Source organism: Rana temporaria, chromosome 1, assembly GCF_905171775.1.
Source record: "Rana temporaria chromosome 1, aRanTem1.1, whole genome shotgun sequence".
Lineage (NCBI taxonomy): Eukaryota > Metazoa > Chordata > Amphibia > Anura > Ranidae > Rana > Rana temporaria.
In genome coordinates, this window is record NC_053489.1 from 580790592 (window position 1) to 580809896 (window position 19305).

General features: G+C 42.3%; 1 protein-coding gene across 3 annotated transcripts in view; it reads left to right on the plus strand.

Annotated features, from left to right (window-relative positions):
- The window catches only part of TEC (tec protein tyrosine kinase), a 151242-nt gene that overhangs the window by 110183 nt on the left and 21754 nt on the right, over positions 1-19305 (plus strand). For all 3 annotated transcript variants that reach the window (XM_040334963.1, XM_040334962.1, XM_040334964.1), the window contains exons 9-14: positions 1943-1997; positions 4250-4329; positions 8892-9025; positions 9929-10000; positions 10093-10264; positions 14316-14532. In XM_040334963.1, coding sequence (XP_040190897.1) covers positions 1943-1997; positions 4250-4329; positions 8892-9025; positions 9929-10000; positions 10093-10264; positions 14316-14532 — 730 coding nt within the window. The remainder of the gene's footprint in view (positions 1-1942; positions 1998-4249; positions 4330-8891; positions 9026-9928; positions 10001-10092; positions 10265-14315; positions 14533-19305) is intronic.

Here is a 19305-nt window from a genome sequence, read left to right on the forward strand (position 1 = left end):
ATTTTACAACTTCTTTGCATTCGTTTTTACACTGCCCCCTTAAATACATTTGGGATGTTTTTTTTTTGTCTTTTAAAAACTCACATTTTTATCCGTGAGTCTCTTATTCCCCCGCCGCATCCAGCGCTGCTATGCCTCCTGGGATATGTGTTTCATCAATCCCAGGAGGCTGGCCTCAACATCGCAGCCGTGGTTGAACATCTCGGGGGGCAGGAGGGAGGGCAGTGCCGCCCATAGAGGTGGTGTCCTTCCTCTTCTCCCTCTCCAACTCCTCCCCCGTCCTAGCACCGCCCCCGTCCGTCCTTCACCGCCGCCCCCGTCCTCCTCCCTCCACCACCCGCCCACCTGCCGTCTGTCTCCGGTGCACGGAGATATAGATCATCAGACAGACAGAGCGGATCTCACTCTGTCTGATAGATCTGTATGTGAGAGCACCGAGCATAGTACAGCCCCGCCTCCCTGTACATAGAAACATCGCTCTGCACTGTCTGTTACAATTCTAGTGCAGGGAGGCGGGGCTGTACTACGATCACTGTATTCACATACAGACCAATCAGAGATCCGCTCTGTATGCCTGATCATCTGTACCTCCCCCCACTCTGCACATAATGTTGTCACCGCACTAACATCACCGCACTAACATCACCGCACTAATGTCACCGCACTAACATCACCGCACTAATGTCACCGCACTAATGTCACGCACTGATGTCACCGCACTAATGTCACCGCACTAATGTCACCGCACTAATGTCACCGCACTAATGTCACCGCACTAATATCACCGCACTAATATCACCGCACTAATGTCACCGCACTAACGTCACCGCACTAATATCACCGCACTAATATCACCGCACTAATATCACCGCACTGATGTCACCGCACTAACATCACCGCACTAATGTCACCGCACTAATGTCACCGCACTAATATCACCGCACTAATGTCACTGCACTAATGTCACCGCACTAATGTCACCGCACTAATATCACCGCACTGTCACCGCACTAATTTCACCGCACTAATGTCACCGCACTAATATCACCGCACTAATGTCACGCACTGATGTCACCGCACTAACATCACCGCACTAATGTCACCGCACTAATGTCACCGCACTAATATCACCGCACTAATGTCACCGCACTAATGTCACTGCACTAATGTCACCGCACTAACATCACCGCACTAATATCACCGCACTAATATCACCGCACTAACAAAATGAATTTATTGACAGTGCACATGTCTGGTATATGTATACACACCACATATATAACAAGAGATATATATCATCTTGTTATGTATATATATCTGCACAGGAACAAATTATTTCGTATATTTACTGGTTCCTGGAAGGAGGAGAGGAGGAGAGGGGAGGGGAGGAGAGGTTTGCATAGATAAGGGGCGGTAACTTCCTCTGACACTCCCGTTGCTATTGAAACCTGATCTAAACCATTACACTGCTTGTACAGCACTGAGCATGTGCGAGGCTGAAATCCAGGAAGTCATACAGTCTGGCTTCATGATGCCCACACTTAAGATGGCCCCAGTCAATTTCTGTTTTATAAAGTGTCTAAATGCTGTAACAACCTAACAAAACGGACCTTAGTTTACAGACTAACTGTAGTAGAATACATTAAGCTTGTGTATTACAGGGGTTTTCATATTTAAAAAGTTTTTATTTTTAAATTTGTGGCCGGAACTCCGCTTTAAAACAGCTTTTGTGTCAGCATAATGTTTTCTTCAAGGGTATTATATGCCTACACAGAGAGTCTTTTGGCAAACTACTTACACAAACGTATATAGTAGGTTGTACTAAAGTAGTATAGACCAGCCATTTCCACTACGTATCCACTTCTCTTTTTGGGACAGAAGTTAGCAGACTTGATCTGGCTGTAGTTCAGTAATAACACGTAGCACTACTTGTTTGTTCCAGGTGGTACAGTAGGAATATGAACAGAAATAAAGCAGAACAGCTTCTCAAAATGGAAGTAAGTATTACAGAGGGATGGACTGGAGATAATAATTAACACTATAACAGGCATTTCATTGTGCAATGAACTCAGCTAATGCATTGCGAAATCAGGAAGTAACTCTCATTTAATTTCTCCAGCTGTAACTGTAGAAATATAATTTTTTTTTTGTGAAGCAAGTGTGCATTTATGTGGATCTGCTGACAAACAGTTATAATATTTTTATGTAATCTATTTCATCTGGCAAAGTTTGTGGTAGTTTTTAGTTGGTCTTGATCCACACACCTCTGCTGTGGTGCATAGCAAGGATGTTGACACTTCTATTTCCTGATGCAGCTTTGCATCTTCCATGTCAGCTCTCTGCTGCCCACCTGAACAATGGACAATCACATCTTCACATTACAGGTTCATAGTGCAATTGTGAAGTTCTTTACATAGGTTGTGATAAACGTGGATCAGGAAAAAGAGTAATATTCTTGGGCGTGTAATACAAGTAAAGGCAAAAATGGGAGGGATGCAATAAACAGAGAGACTACTTCAGTGGGGTGAGGAATAGTCCCAAAGCAAGAGTTAAGTGTTCAGTGTAGGTGTAGAAGGTCTTACCTGATTGGAGTTTGAGAGTCAGGTGACAAGAAGAAGCCACTTTGGTTGGATCTGTGGATGCTGCTGGGAGTTCATTTTGGAAGGTCTACAATGAAAGAAAGATTATTCAGCAACAGATTTGGAGTATAATGGGATTGCCACAGCAGTTCAGTGGGTTAGGGGTCGTTGGGGGTCTGTGAAAAGGTGGGATGGTTTCAAAGCGGGGAACTCATCTGGTGGTATTGTGCTCCCCCATTTGATGTCAGTTTTTTTAATGGGTCTCAGGCCCTTGAGAAGACAGAAATTGTAAATTTTAGAGCTGGCCCCAAGCTGGTGGGGTGCAACTGGGGACAAAGTTGGATCTTAGTCAAACCCTTTTGGCAAGTGGAGACCAAATACCCCCTCTCATAATCAACAGTCACTGTGCAGTCTGTGTGCTTATTGGATGTCACACAGGGGAATGGAAAGAATGGATCCCCCCACTCTACAAAAACCATGCACACAGACACTAAACACACACACACACACAGACACCCTTGCTGCTCATTACCAAAATCAAATGTTTTTCTTCTGTAAACTTTTTTTTTTTTTTTGCAGATTTGTGATAAAAGGTCATCATTCATTTACAGTAGGGATTAACATTGTTTACTGCATAAATTGCATTTAAGACACTTTTCTGTTCAGATGGAGGTGAAGGTGAAGTAGTTGTTTTAAAATGTTAGCTATCAGGCTGGTAAATATTAAAGCGGTAGTAAAGTCCAAGCAACAAAAAAAAAAGAGAATTGGACCCCTGGTTGGTTTAAGTCATAATGTGCTATTATGCACCACATACTAGCACATTATGACAAACTTATCGTAAAACAAAGCCTTCAATTGGCGTGCTGTCACAGCTAACAGGGCTCCCTGGGCCACGATGATGTCACGATCTCGGCACAGCACTATCACTGGATGGCATAATTCAGTATACCATCCATTGAAAGCGCAGTATGCATGCACTAGGGATGTCACTGGCTGTTACAAATAGAGATATTCACTCTACCCAAAGGTAAGCGCTTATTATAGGCTAATGTACTACTTTACTACCGCTTTACCATGTCTTTACTCAGATATATCTGCAAAAGTAATGTTCTGATGATGATGATAATAATACAAGACTTTATCGTCATTGTATTAAACATAGAACACAATTTCCATTACTTTTTGGATGCTGGATAAAGGATTTGGAAGATGTAGACCTTGAAAGGGGTTACCAGGATGTTACAATCATAGCCCATATGTACAAGGCTTTATCCTTTTCCACCCAATGCCAAAATGAATACTGTACTCAAGTATGTAGATATGATGTGCTTTATCAAAAGGAGGCTTTAAACTCACCAATTGTAAACAGGGATATATTTTAATTATGTTTTAGTCTACTTTTGGTGCTGGCCTCATATAGGCCCTTATACTGTAGCTGTGTAGTGCAAATAACACTTCCTTGCTCCTTGAGGACACAGCAAGGGCATGAGAAAAATTGATGTATAAACAGGAGATAACACTGTAAGGACTAAAGAATGCAATCTTAATAGACATCCAAAAACAAATAGTGATTAGGGGAACATTTCTGGTTTTCATTCTTGGATATGAGATGCTAATACTGAAACTTAATCACCACTGATCATAAACATCACTGTTTTTTTGTCTTCCAGGATAAAGAAGGCGGATTCATCGTTAGGAATTCCAGCCTAGCTGGCATGTATACTGTGTCACTTTATACAAAGTATGCAGGGTATGTTTGTAATTAACTATCAGAAAACCTATACTACTTTGTGTATAAGATCACCCAAACTTAAAGTGTAAGTTCACTTTTTCACAAAAAATCAAAACGTAACACTCTACACCCTCCCCACCACCTCGGTCCCCACTGCACTTACTTCCGTGGGTGATTAACTGTCACTGCGCACACAGCTGGTGCAGCAGTCTGGGATTTTGAAGGCCCTTCTCTTCTTTCCTTAGGGCTCCCGGAATGGATCAGAGCTATTCTGATTGGTCAAAGTGGTCACTTGCCAGCACATGACCAATTAGAATTGATATGTGATCCATTCTGGAAGCGCTAAGGAAAGAAGGAGAAGAAAAGCAAAGCTTAATACACACATAATGCAAATCGCTCTGTGATTGGACAGGAGGTTTGGAGCGGAGGGTACAGCGACTGCATGCGAGACAAGAAAGTCCAGAGTCGAGGTGCCACAAGTATAGCTGTACTACCGACACTCAGTAAAAATGGCAGTTGTAAATTAAGGACTAATACATGGGTCGAATTTCAAAATAATTTTCTTTCTAAAATCTTATCTAAGTATTTTCGTTCGTATTTTGCACCGTTAGTGAGCTGCAGCAACAGCCAATTTTCGTGCGGCCATCAAATTTGAGTAATTGGAGATTTTCTGAAAAACACATTTTCTAATTAATGATGGGAGAATCATGCGAGAAATGTAATCAAAAAAGAAATGCGCATGTGCAAGAAAAGAAAATTCCCAGAAAGAAAAGAAGATTCCCAGCCACGAAAATTCTTTTCTGTAGCAACATGAGGGGAAATTGAAGGCTTGGTTGGTCAAATTTTGAAATCAATGGTGGCACCATCAGATCACAAAACGCACACATTTTCTGATTTTCAAAAGAAAATTATTTTGAAATTCAACCTATGTATGGCCAGCCTAAGGAAGTGACATTGTGCTCTCTCCAGCATCTGACACCAGTTGACAGTGGACATTTTAGTGCCAGCTGCAACAGGGAAACAGTTGGTGGGGCACTGCTGGCAAGAAGGGGTGCTACTTTGTAAAGAAACTGTTATTTCTCCCAGATAAAGCAAGATGACAGTGTCTCTCTTTAATCGTAGAGGTTTAAATCCCAACTCCAGGCATTTAAAAAAATCCACTCTTGCAGTGCCCCCTACCTCCTTTCTGCACTACAAGGGTTAAATCCTTGTTTTTTTATGCATTAATGTACAGGATGTATGCTCTCCTCCTCTGCATGTAGCTCCAGTATGTGGGTGGAACCTCAGTGTCATCAAGTACAATAAAGGGACATTAAAGGGGTTGTAAAGGTAAAAAAAAAATTCCTAAATAGCTTCCTTTACCTTAGTGCAGTCCTCCTTTACTTACCTCATCCTTCCATTTTTCTTTTAAATGTCCTTATTTCTTCTGAGAAATACTCACTTCCTGTTCTTCTGTCTGTAACTCCACACAGTAATGCAAGGCTTTCTCCCTGGTGTGGAGTGTCGTGCTCGCCCCCTCCCTTGGATAACAGGAGAGTTAGGATGCCCACTAACACACAGCTCCTTTCTCTATCTGCAACGTAGAGAGTGTCCTGACTTTACTTTAGTCCAAGGGAGGGGGCGAGCACCACACTCCACACCAGGGAGAAAGCCTTGCATTACTGTGTGTAGTTACAGACAGAAGAACAGGAAGTGAGGATTTCTCAGAAGAAATAAGGACATTTAAAAGCAAAATCGAAGGATGAGGTAAGTGAAGGAGGACTGCACTAAGGTAAAGGAAGCTATTTAGGATAAAAAAAAATTGTACCTTTACAACCCCTTTAACCCCCCTGGCGGTATTCCCGAGTCTGACTCGGGGTTAGATTTTTGTGCTAGGATCGGTAACCCCGAGTCAGACTCGGGCTTGCCTCGCTGGATGTACAGGCACTGTTTACTTACCTTGTCCCTGGATCCAGCGATGCCACCGCGCTGTGTGAGCGAGCGGGACCTCGCTCGATTCACACAGCGTCCTCCTGTGCCGCCGATCTCCGTTCCCTGCGACGTTATGACGCACGGGAGCGGAGAACGGCGCCAAATTCAAAAACGTAAACAAACACAATACATACAGTATACTGTAATCTTATAGATTACAGTACTGTATGTAAAAAATACACACCCCCTTGTCCCTAGTGGTCTGCCCAGTGCCCTACATGTACTTTTATATAATAAAAACTGTTCTTTCTGCCTGCAAACTGTAGATTGTCCATAGCAACTAAAAAGTGTCTTTTTATGTCAAAAATGGTTTTAGAGCAGCTAGAAAACAGCGATAATAAATTATAATCACTTGCAGAATTGTGCGATAGCGATTTGTGGGGAAATTCGTCAAAAAAATAAAAGTAATGACAGCGACAATTCTGCAACTGAGCAAATTTCAGTGATTTTGAGTTGATTACATTATTGAATATTTTTTATTATAATTATATTATTATTTGTTATAATTATAATTATTTATTATATTATCATTTATAATTTTGTTTTTAAAAAAAATTCATACCCGGGATGCCTATTAGACTCTTGTTTGGTCAGATTTAAGTGAGTTATTCCTAAAAATTACAGGCCTACAGTACAAATCACCAAATTTCCTTGCAAATAATGGTACCGCTTTTCAGCACCTTTTTTCTGAAAGAATCATACCGCCAGGGAGGTTAATTCTGTATTGTACAATAAGGAGACTGGAGTGCGTTAGGAGTCGGTCGCAGCTTATAGAGCAGGTTACGTGGGACCGGTTGCAGCCCTGGAGGAACCCTGCTGTAGCGAGTAATAAGGTATGTATTTACATCTTATTCATGCACTCCTTGACATATCAAGTACAGTAAAATGTTGGCGTGCGGGTAACTTGGTCTGCGAGTGTTTTACAAGACGAGCACATTTTTCAAATAATTTTGATTACAAATACGTTTCCAGAGCAAATTATGCTCGCAGTCCAAGGTTTTATTGTATTTTTAAATTCCCGAGGCACGTACATAGCTCCCTCTAGTGGTTAATTAAGAAAGCTTTACATTTATGGCAATAAAAGCCATAAAAGGGCCATTTAAAATCATTCAAAATGTGAACGCGACATCATGAACTAATTTGAACATTGCAATCAGAGATCAAGCAATGTGTACCTTTCTGCAAGGTATTTTTACTAGAGTGGCCACTCTCCAATCTGTCATATTAGCTCCAAACTGCGGTGCAACTGCAGGAAATTCTAGTATTGCATCTCATGTGTTGTGTAATGTGAACACCTTCAAGGCAAGCATACTGTAGCACATTGGGAGGGAAAGTCCAATCTATGGCTTTATAGACAACATAAAATATTTTTTAGTTTTTCCAGAAAACTTTGTTAATAGTTCTCAAAAGTTTTGCATTAAAACACCATGGCCCAGATTCACAGAGATCGGCATATCTCTGTGCGGGCGTAACGTATCTCATTTACGTTACGCCGCCGCAAGTTTTTCAGGCAAGTGCTTTATTCACAAAGCACTTGCGTGTAAAGTTGCGGCGGCGTAACGTAAATCACCCGGCGGAATTCAAATTCGGCGGGTAGGGGGTGTGTATCATTTAAATGATGCGCGTCCCCGCGCCGAACAAACTGCGCATGCGCCATCCCTAAAATATTCCAGCGTGCATTGCTCTAAATGACGTCGCAAGGATGTCATTGGTTTGATGTGGACGTAAATTACGTCCATCACCATTCACGGACGACTTACGCAAACAACGTATTTTTATAAATTTTCGACGCGGGAACGACGCCCATACTTAACATTGACTGCACCTCATAGACCCAGGGGCAACTTTACGCAGGGAAAAGCCTAACGTAAACGTCGTAACTTTACTGCGTCGGCCGCGCGTATGTTCGGGAATTCGCGTATCTAGCTAATTTGCATACTCAACGGGGAAATCGAAGGAAGCGCCACCTAGCGGGCAAAAAAAAAATTGCAGTTAAGATCCGACGGCGTAAGAGACTTACGCCTGTCGGATCTACTGAATATCTATGCGTAACTGATTCTATGAATCAGTCGCATAGATACGACGGCGCTAGGCAGAGATATGACGGCGTATCTGGAGATGCGCCGTCGTATCTCTTTTGTGAATCTGGGCCCATGTTTACACAGTTGTAAACCAGTACATTTCCTGTATCTGTAGTTGAAATAAATAACATATGATTAGTAATACTGACAGATTAATACGATTAATAACAGACCGAGACTGACTACAAATTAAAGTAAATTGCTTTAATTTTTTTTTGTCTATTGCTGGCTCTGGGTGCTTTATAGCATTTGTGTTGGGCACAGATGGCCCTTCAATAGATTTTAAATATGCTTTTATGTTTTTTTTTCCTGTTCTTGTGATTAACACGTAATTAATTCCCTGCATGTAAAGTCCATTCTCCTTTTAGACAAGGTACACATTCATTACCCAGGAATCACTGCATGAAATATTCCTGTCTGTCCTTTGTACTCTGCAGAGATTCTACTCATTTTATGTTCCATCTTATCTACTAAATGCCTTGCTGCCATAATTATAATAGCAATATTAATAATGGTCTTTTTTTCCAGGGAAGGTTCCTCGCCAATACGCCATTATCATATTAAAGAGACACAAGCATTCCCTAAGCAGTATTATCTGGCGGAAAAACATGTTTTTAACTCTATTCCTGATATGATTGACTATCACAAGCTCAATGCAGCAGGTAAAGCATTTCCAAACAGTAGTAACACATTTTACTGGAAGAAAAATAACTAAAGCCCTGTACACACGGCCGGGAATCCCGTCAGGAAAAAATGTTGGTTTTCCTGACAGGATTGCTGGCAAGCTTGCCGTGCATAAAGACGGCCATTCAAAAGAACCGCCATTCTTTTGAATGGAAAGAACGCGGTGACAATATCGACTACGACGAGCCGGCGCTCGTCACATTCGATGCCGTCGCCGCCATCTTGCTACACCCTACACTACCCTTGAATGCTAGCGTGCATGCGTCAAAGTCTCATCAAGAATGCGCGAGTTTACCTGGGGACAGGTAAGCATACTGACGTAGGGTTTTCTCGGCAGGAAACACTCTGCCGGGAATCCTGGCGAGAAAATAGAGAGCAGGTTCTCTATTTTTCTCGTCAGGATTCCCGGCAGTTTTCTCGACGAGAAAGCATACACACGCACGGTTTTCACGGCAAAAAGCTCTCCCAGCAGTTTTCTTGCCGAGAAAACCGGTCGTGTGTACGAGGCTTTCGAATTTCTTTAGTTTGACGGCCTCATACATGTCTTTTTAAACCACATCATCTCTATCCCAAATCTCTTCCATACTGACCTCATAATAGTTTCCTTTAGGTGTAAATAGACTTTTCTTTTTATAATGCTAAAGTTATATCTTGATCAAGTATTACAAACTTGTTATGCTACCTAGTTTATAATTAGAGATACATATTGTTTTTTTTTTTTAAAGTAAAACCACATATTACTAGAGTGCTCATTAATATTGCTGATTCCACAATCACCATGCATGCCGGTGGTATTGGGATCACGCAATGATGTGTATTATGATGTGTTCTAAAGTGTATTATTTATATTTTATATTGTAAATATATTATGTATTCTCCAGGCCTAGTTACAAGGTTAAGATATCCCATGTGTCCGAATAAGACAGCCCCTACAACTGCAGGATTCAGCTATGGTAGGAAAAGTTACATTTTTATTGAATAAACCATGTTACATTTATGTTCACGTTTATAACATTATGGGAAAATGTGGTATTTGTGTTTTCAGATAAATGGGAAATAAATCCTTCTGAGCTCACCTTTATGAAGGAGTTGGGAAGCGGCCTGTTTGGTGTGGTGCGTCTTGGGAAGTGGCGAGCCCAGTATAAAGTCGCCATCAAAGCCATTCGTGAAGGTGCCATGTCTGAAGAGGATTTCATAGAGGAGGCCAAGGTTATGATGTAAGTTCTTTTATATGAGGGGAAGTATACACCATACTAATATTATAGCTTAAATATTCTTTGTAACATGCCGTGCTAACTCAAGTATAAGCAAATCTTTTCTTACAAAGAATATTTATGCTATGTCTCCTATCCTATACATTTGTTGCTGCAGCTTATTAATACTTTTTTTTTATTTCTTTGTTTTCATCATTTGCATGGTATCTTTTGATTTTTATTTGCTGGCTATTAATATAAGTGCCCATCAGTGCTGCCTATCAGTGCTCAATGCCTATCAGTGCCATCTATCAGTACTCATCAGTGCCACCTATCAGTTCAAATCAATGCTGCCCATCAGTGCCCATCAATGCTGCCTATAAGTGTCTATTAGTGCTGCCTCTCAGTGCTCAATGCCCATTAGTGCAGCCTATCAGTGCTCATCAATGCCACCTATCGGTGCCCATCTGTGCAGCTCTCAGTGTTTATCAATCCCACTTATCAGTTCCCATAGTGCCTCCCATCAGTACTCATCGATCAATGCCTCCTGCCTCCCTAGCAGGTCTCTGAGCTGAGAGTGTGTCTCTCATACAGCTCAGAGCCGTCATTCCGCCTCTGTCAGGGGGCCCTGTCAGGGTTCTCCCTTTCTCCTCTATCGCATGGGATGAGAGAGGAGACAGCCGGTCTGCTTCATCTCCAACCCCCTCTCCTCTGTGTGTGCTCTGCGGGAAGTGTGAACTTGTTAGCCTCACACTTGACTTCCCGCAGAGCACACGTGGGGGGGGGGGGGGTTGTTGGAGATGGGCTGTCTCCTCTCTCATCCCGTGCAAGAGAAGAGAAAGGGAGAACCCTGACAGGGCCCCCTGACAGAGGCGGAATGCCAGGGCCCAGTTGCAAGCGTGACTGCTTCGAGCATGGTATTTCCACCTCTGATCATATGCATAAACAGTGTTAATCTAATGAAGATGAGTGCACAGGGATTGCACAAACCTTACTACAATAAACATTTATGTTCTCCTAATCTAATCAATTTTAATGGGTATAATGATTGTTTAGGGATGTGCTCTTCTTATTGAGGTAAGCACTAATAGATGCTGTAACTAAGGATTTAAAACTAGATCACGGCAAAACCACTTATCTGTGATTTATATAGATTCAATGTAAAGCAGAACATTAAAATTATTATTCCTTGAAGAGTGGGTGGTATCTAGGGTCTTTAATTGCAACTCCTGTCATGAAATCATGTTTATTCCCCCGTTGTTATTTTCCTTCCCCTTTCCCCCTCTAATCAGGTGCTCAAAGACCACAAGTACTGCTGACTCCTGAATTATTTATTAGTCAATGTTGATGGGGAGAGTGAAGTCCCACTTTAAATACAGTTTTGTTCAAAATGATTCAACCCCCCAATGCTGTAAAGGGTTTTTAGGGAATTTAGTGTACATTTGTAATTGTATTCAGAATGAAATCCTGTAAGGACTTCTTAAAGAACCATATGCAACTAAAATGACATCAATTGGTTTTGTAATACAGTAGTAAATGTTTATTTTGTGAATTCTTCATTTACACAATTATTCAACCCCTTAAAGACTACCACTCTGAAGAACAGAGGTTCATTGAAGTGTTTTCAATCAGGTATTGGAAACACCTGTGGATGTCAAGGAGCAGCAATAAAGCCTAATAAGCACCAATTAGGCAGCTTTAAAATGACTGTGATACTCAGCTCCTTCTAGACATTTACTGGTGTGGTTACAAACATGGTGAAGTCAAGAGAATGGTCCGGGAAGACAAGAGAAGAGGTGATTACTCTTCACAGGAAGGGCAATGGCTATAAGAAGATTGCAAAGATGTTAAACATACCAAGAGACACCATAGGAAGCATCATTCACAAATTAAAGGCAAAGGGCACTGTTGAAACGCTACCTGGTCGTGGCAGAAAGAAGATGCTGACTTTGACTGCTGTGCGCTACCTGAAGCGTAGAGTGGAGAAAAGTCCCCGTGTGACTGCTGAGGAACTGAGAAAAGATTTGTCAGATGTGGGTACTGAAGTTTCTGCTCAGACAATACGGCGCACACTGCGTAATGAAGGCCTCCATGCCAGAACTCCCAGGTGCACCCCCTTGCTGTCTCCAAAGAATAAGAAGAGTCGACTGCAGTATGCCAAAAATCATGTGGACAAACCACAGAAGTTTTGGCATTGTGTTCTGTGGACTGATGAAACAAAATTAGAAGTGTTTGGGCCCATGGATCAACGCTATGTTTGGAGGAGGAAGAACAAGGCCTATGATGAAAAGAACACCTTGCCTACTGTGAAGCATGGCGGGGGGTCAATCATGCTTTGGGGCTGTTTTGCTTCTGCAGGTACAGGGAAGCTTCAGCGTGTGCAAGGTACCATGAATTCTCTTCAGTACCAGGAGATATTGGATGACAATGTGATGCAGTCCGTCACAAACCTGAGGCTTGGGAGACGTTGGACCTTTCAACAGGACAATGATCCCAAGCATACCTCCAAGTCCACTAGAGCATGGTTGCAGATTAAAGGCTGGAACATTTTGGAGTGGCCATCGCAGTCACCAGACTTAAATCCGATTGAGAACCTCTGGTGGGACTTAAAGAAAGCAGTTGCAGTGCGCAAGCCTAAGAATGTGACTGAACTGGAGGCTTTTGCCCATGACGAATGGGCGAAGATACCCGTAGATCGCTGCAAGACACTTGTGTCAAGCTATGCTTCAAGTTTTTAAAGCTGTTATAACTGTAAAAGGATGTTGTACTAAGTACTAAGATTGGATGTCAATTGGGGGTTGGATAAAACTGATAATGATGTGAGCACAGAAAAGACATTTGTGGTTATTTCATTATAAATGTTATGTTATATTTGTCTGACCTACACGTGCCTCTTTGATTTAATTGTAAGCAGGATGACTGAAAGATCAAAATCAATGTCAAACTGGGCAAAACAATCAATTTCAGTGGGGGTTGAATCATTTTGAATACAACTGTATTTAGATACGTGTATGTGTGTTGTAAAAAAGGGTTAAACTTCATGACTTCAAAGTTCTTATGTTTAACCTTTAGATATGTGGATGAAGTGCAATAATTTAAACAACTTAAAAGTATAATAATAAACATAATTTACTTAGCTTGGTTTAAAGATATATTATACTGAAGATGATAAAATACAGCATCATTCAAGTTCAGGGGAGCCTGTAATTTCATTTGAATTTCCTGGAAGTGACAGTCCACTTCCAAGCGCTCAGTCCTCAGATCTGGCCCTCATATTCGGTCTTCCAACCATATACAATGGAACCTTGTTTTACAAGTAACACGGTTAACAAGCATTTTAAAAGACGAGCAGCTTTTAAAAAACTATTTGACTTGGTTTGCGAGTGTTGTCTCGCAAAACGAGCAGAATTCAAGCTAATGGGATGTGAAGTACCGCATTTGGGCAGAGGTGCGGGGGCGCCGGTGACACTCGGAACGGTTCAGAGCTGTTCGTAATTACTCTGAATCACTCCAAAATTCTCTGAAATACTCAGTTCCCGAGCCTTTCCGAGGGTTTCCGAGGTCTCCAGCTCCCCCCACCTCTGGCCACATGCGGTATTGCATGCCATTGAAGTCAATGCGGAACAAATTATTTTCGTTTCCATTGATTTCTATTGGGAAACTCGCTTTGATATGCTTTGGATTATGAGCATTCTCCTGGAACGCATTATGCTCGTAATCCAAGGTTCCACTGTACAGTATATTGACTCAGAAACAAGTTAAAATCAGTTTTTAACAAACAGAAAGGAATGTGGTATACATATGTTAAGGTCACCACACTAACAGAAATAGCCATAGATATATAAGGATATATACCTATACAGTGGTTACCTATAAACTACCGTAATTTATAACATAAAATACTAATACTATACTATTACATGTGTCTGTATACACATAGTATAAAATAGCATCATAACTTTTTATACTTATACCTCCTAAACTATAATGAACCTAATGCTGTCAGTTCATTTAAAGCCAAAAGTTTGTCCAAGAGTCCATAAAAAAGTAATTAGTATGTTATTTTTCTACTTAGGAAACTGACTCATCCCAAACTAGTACAGTTATATGGGGTCTGTACAGAAAAGAGGCCGATCTACATAGTGACTGAGTTCATGGAACACGGCTGTCTACTGAACTACCTCCGCCAAAGACAGGGACAGTTCAATACTGACATTCTGCTCAGCATGTGCCAAGACGTGTCTGATGGAATGAACTACCTGGAACAGAGCAATTTCTTACATCGAGACCTGGTAATATATTGACAGACTGTATATGTCACATAAATAATTAATAATTATATCAGTATTTAGAATGATAGCTTTTCATAAATGGAAACTCCACATTCGGTGGAGGGTATGAAGATGAGTCTCCTTATTGTTTTAAGTCCCACATTGGATGTCTTCTGCGTAATCTATCTATTTAATTGTGTAAAAGAAGACAATAGGGGGCGCCAATGCTGCACTTAGTTGGCGCCACCTGTTGTCTTCTTTTATGCTTTAGAGCAGGGGTATTGAATTAAAATCTGCGGAGGTCCAGTCTATAAAATATTCTTCCAGCAGAGGTCAGAAACGCATGTTTGTGCGATGACTGCCGTGCATCCTCACCACCAATCACCTGCTTGTTAACTCATACAGCCCCCACCCTCTGCCCAGAGCTGTCCTGCCTCCAGCTGCCGGCTCTGAGAATGGCAGCAGTGATGGCTGTGGGCAGAACAACTCCTAAAGGGTGGCAATGCAGGGGTCCGGATGAGACATTGACTTGGTCCGGATCCGGACCACGGTCCCCCATTTAATGATGCCTGCCTTAGAGGAATCACTTTTATCTTATGGTGGAGCTGCCACTAGTGTAATTGGACTATCACAGATTTATGGACTCCAATTGTGGACATTTTGTGATGTTTTATGATATCTATGGTCTATTCATTTTTGGAGCACCTGGTTAAGACTTAATGTTTTTCCGCCATTTATTCTGTCTTTTTATATATCATTTCCCCGTAGAAGTCTAGCAATATCTTTAACAACATGGTTAGCCTGTTTCCTTAAAGAGAATGTGAGAGATGATAGCGCTCTAAAAACTGCTGATCCCTTGGCTTTGCTTCCGTCCCACTAAACCAAAAAGGTGCTGGCTATGCACAGGTGCATTGGATAGAAGAAGATCCTGAACTGCCGCACTCCTTAAAACAATGTCTTTATTGTACAAATAAAATCCAAAAAACAACCAAAGCGATGCAGTCAAAATGAAGTGAACAACAGGAAAAAGGTGGCTGACATGTTTCACATTATGTGATGCTTACTACGAGTAGGCATCACCCTACTACGAGTAAGCATCACATGATGTGAAACATGTCAGCCACCTTTTTCCTGTTCACTTCATTTTTACTGCATCGCTTTGGTTGTTTTTTGGATTTTATTTGTACAATAAAGACATCGTTTTAAGGAGTGCGGCAGTCCAGGATCTTCTTCTATCCTTAAAGAGAATGGCAAAAAAATTCAGAATATGTATCAGAGGGTCTCATATCAGCCAGCTGTACGCCCTTCCTTTGCCAAACTGGGTCTGTATTTGGTCTGTGCTTCTCTAGACAATGTAAATGGGGACTTCTTGTCAGCAACTATGTTACAGAACTATGAAACAGATGACTGCATGTTGATGGAACTTTTTCTTTTCTCATCAAATTTATTTTAGAGCAAATATAGTACATTTAACAAATAATCAATAAATTAATTACCAAAATACATAAAATTAAGGTAATCACAATACCCTATCCAAGCACAGGAAACACTGGAAATGTATCTTTCTTTGTGGCCCCCTTAGTGTCCAAAATTTTGAGATCTGTTGTAAAATTTTACTTATTCGAGGTAAAATTCTCACAACCTATTTTCTAAGCCAGTGGTTTCCAATCTGTGGCCATTTGCTTGCCTCTTTTTGGCCCTTGGGGCACCTTTCCGCTAACTGATACAAGACACTATTCCTCCCTCTAAAATCAACAAGGGGCACTATTTCTCCCATTGACATCAATGATGGGGCATTATTCCTCAAACTGATACTGAAAATGGGTAGGTATTCCTCCCAATAACACCAAGAATAGGGCACAATTTCTCCCGTTGACACCAACAATGGGTCACTATTCCGCCCACTGACAACAATGACGGAGCACTACTGCTCCCACTAACACCAACGATAGGGCACTATTCCTTCCACTGATAACAATGACGGGCACTATTCCCCCCACTGGCACCAACGATGGGGCACTATTCCTTCCACTGACAACAATGATGTCTCACTATTCCTCCCACTGACACCAATGATTGGGCACTATTCCTCCCACTGACACCAATGATTGGGCACTATTCCTTCCACTGACAACAATGACAGGGCACTATTCCTCCCACTGACACCAATGATTGGGCACTATTCCTTCCACTGACACCAATGACGGGGCACTAATTCTTCCGCTGATACCAAAAATGCATTGTTTACCACTGCCGCCAGGACAATTTCTACTCCCAATGGCTACAGCCCGGCCCCCCTAAAGTATGAAAGACAGTAAACTGTCCCTTTTTTTATTCCGTTTGGAGACCCCTGATCTCAGCAATTCCGTCAGGGAGGCAGCAGCTTAATAACATTTACTCCTAAGCGCGGATCCCCTCTCTTTATTTAGTATTATACGTCTCCGCGATTACACACAGTCCAGCTCCTCTATCGAATCACAAGCTTCAGGTCCTGCACATGACCTGCTCGGCCAAAAACAGGACACCCGCCGCTGCCCATTGCTGAGCTCGGTTCAAACACAGGGCACACCGATTTTTAGGCAGCAGTTTGAACATTGGTTTGCTGCCCCACCTAAAAGTGCCGCCTGGGACCGAGGTACCATCGGGTCCCATGGTAGGGCCGGCCCTGCGTCTCCCCTACAGACCACTTCTCCACTGCACAATTCTGTTCCACATCCTCATAACCTTTCTACAGTGATATAACATAAGATTTGGATTTGGGGAACAAGCACCACATTTCAAACATCCATGCCTAGTACCTAAAACTCTGTTGATAAAGTAGCGTTCTCTGAAGCCTTGTACACACGATCAGTCCATCCGATGAGAACGGTCTGAAGTACCGTTTTCATCGGTTAACCGATGAAGCTGACTGATGGTCCGTCGTGCGTACACACCATCAGTTCAAAAAACGATCGTATCAGAACACGGTGACGTAAAACACAACAACGTGCTGAAAAAAACGAAGTTCAATGCTTCCAAGCATGCGTCGACTTGATTCTGAGCATGCGTGGGTTTTTAACCGATGCTTTTGCATACTAACAATCGGTTTTGACCTATCGGTTAGGTGTCCATCGGTTAAATTTTAAAGCAAGTTCTATTTTTTTTGACCGAAGGTTAAATAACCTATGGGGCCTACACACGATCGGTTTGGACTGATGAAAACGGTCCTTCAAACCGTTGTCCTCTGGCGATCCTATCGTGTGTGCGAGGCCTAAGAATTGTTCCCACAAGTGTTACTGCCTTTCTTATAACGGTCTTCTATTAATGGTCTTTAACTTATTGATGATTCAAATTTTTTTTGTGTATACACAACGCTAATGCTGCGTACACACGATCGGATTTTCCGTTGGAAAAACCTTGGATGGTTTTTCCAACGGAATTCCGCTCAAGCTTGGTTTGCATACACACGGTCACACAAAAGTTCTCTGAACTTTTGACCGTCAAAAACATGGTGACGTACAACACTACGAGGAGCCGAAAAAATGAAGTTCAATGCTTCCGATCATGCGTCGAATTGTTTCCGAGCACGCGTGTTTTTTTCCCCTCGGAATTGCAAACAGACAAACGGATTTTCCAAACCAGCTCTCAATCTTTTGGTGGCGAAAATTCCGACAGTAAAAGTCAGATGGAGCATACACGGTTGGAATTTCCATTCAAAGGCTCACATCGGACTTTTGCTGATCGTGTGTACGGAGCATTAAAGTATTAAAGTTTTTCACACTTCCCTCTTTAGTTGGAGGATTTTCCAAGATAGGATTTTGTTTATTCTGGCTATTATTCCCAGACTCAGATATGGTTAAACACACTTAGATTTGTACATGAAACTTTATTCACTGCTAGGAAACTAATAGCTTGAGTATGGATACAGGCCTCAACCCCTACGCTAGAGGCCTGGGTCGCCGAGATAAACATCACTTTGCCTTTTAATAAAGTAATCTATATTAAAGGGGAGTTCCAGCCATTTGTGTGTTTATTAAAAGTCAGCAGCAACAAAAAGTGTAGCTGCTGGCTTTTAATAAACAGGCACTTACCTGCTCCAGCGCTCCAGCGACGCGCCGGCCGGGGCTCCGCTCCTCTCCCCCCCTCCCCGGCCGGCGTCTTCATCTTCAGTGTGGGCACCCGGCCGTGACAGCTTTCGGCTTCACGGCCGGGCACCCACTGCGCATGCGCGCGCGGCACTGCGCATGCGCGAGCGGCGCGGCCCGGCGCCGCGCCGTGTAATTGGCCAGGAGATCGCCTAGGACCTGTGACGTGTCCTAGGCGATCGCCAACAGCAGCCACTTCCTGAAGGCGACTAAGCTTAGTCGCCTACAGGAAGGAGGAAGTGGGACAGGAAGTCCCACTCGTGCTGAAGCCCCCACTCCCCCCCCAAAAAAATTACATGCCAAATGTGGCATGTAAGGGGGAGAGGAGTGGGTTAAGAGGAAGTTCCAAATTTGGGTGGAACTCCTCTTTAATAGGGGATGCCCGGGCAAATATAATAAAGTTTGGGATAGATGGTTACAGTCACCACTGACTTGTACTTCAGGATTAGAATCTCGATATGGACTTCATATCTCTTGGATAATACATCTATAATGAGGGTCGTATTAACTCAATAATGCTTGTTTACTGATTCAAAAATATCGCACCCCCATTGTGTTTCGGTGGTCAGTGGGCATGGAGGTGGAGGGAGGGAGTGGGCTGTCATTTGACCCTGTGTATTCGCTCACATGTCTGATTCTATAGTCACATGTGCAGCTCAAATGTGATAGA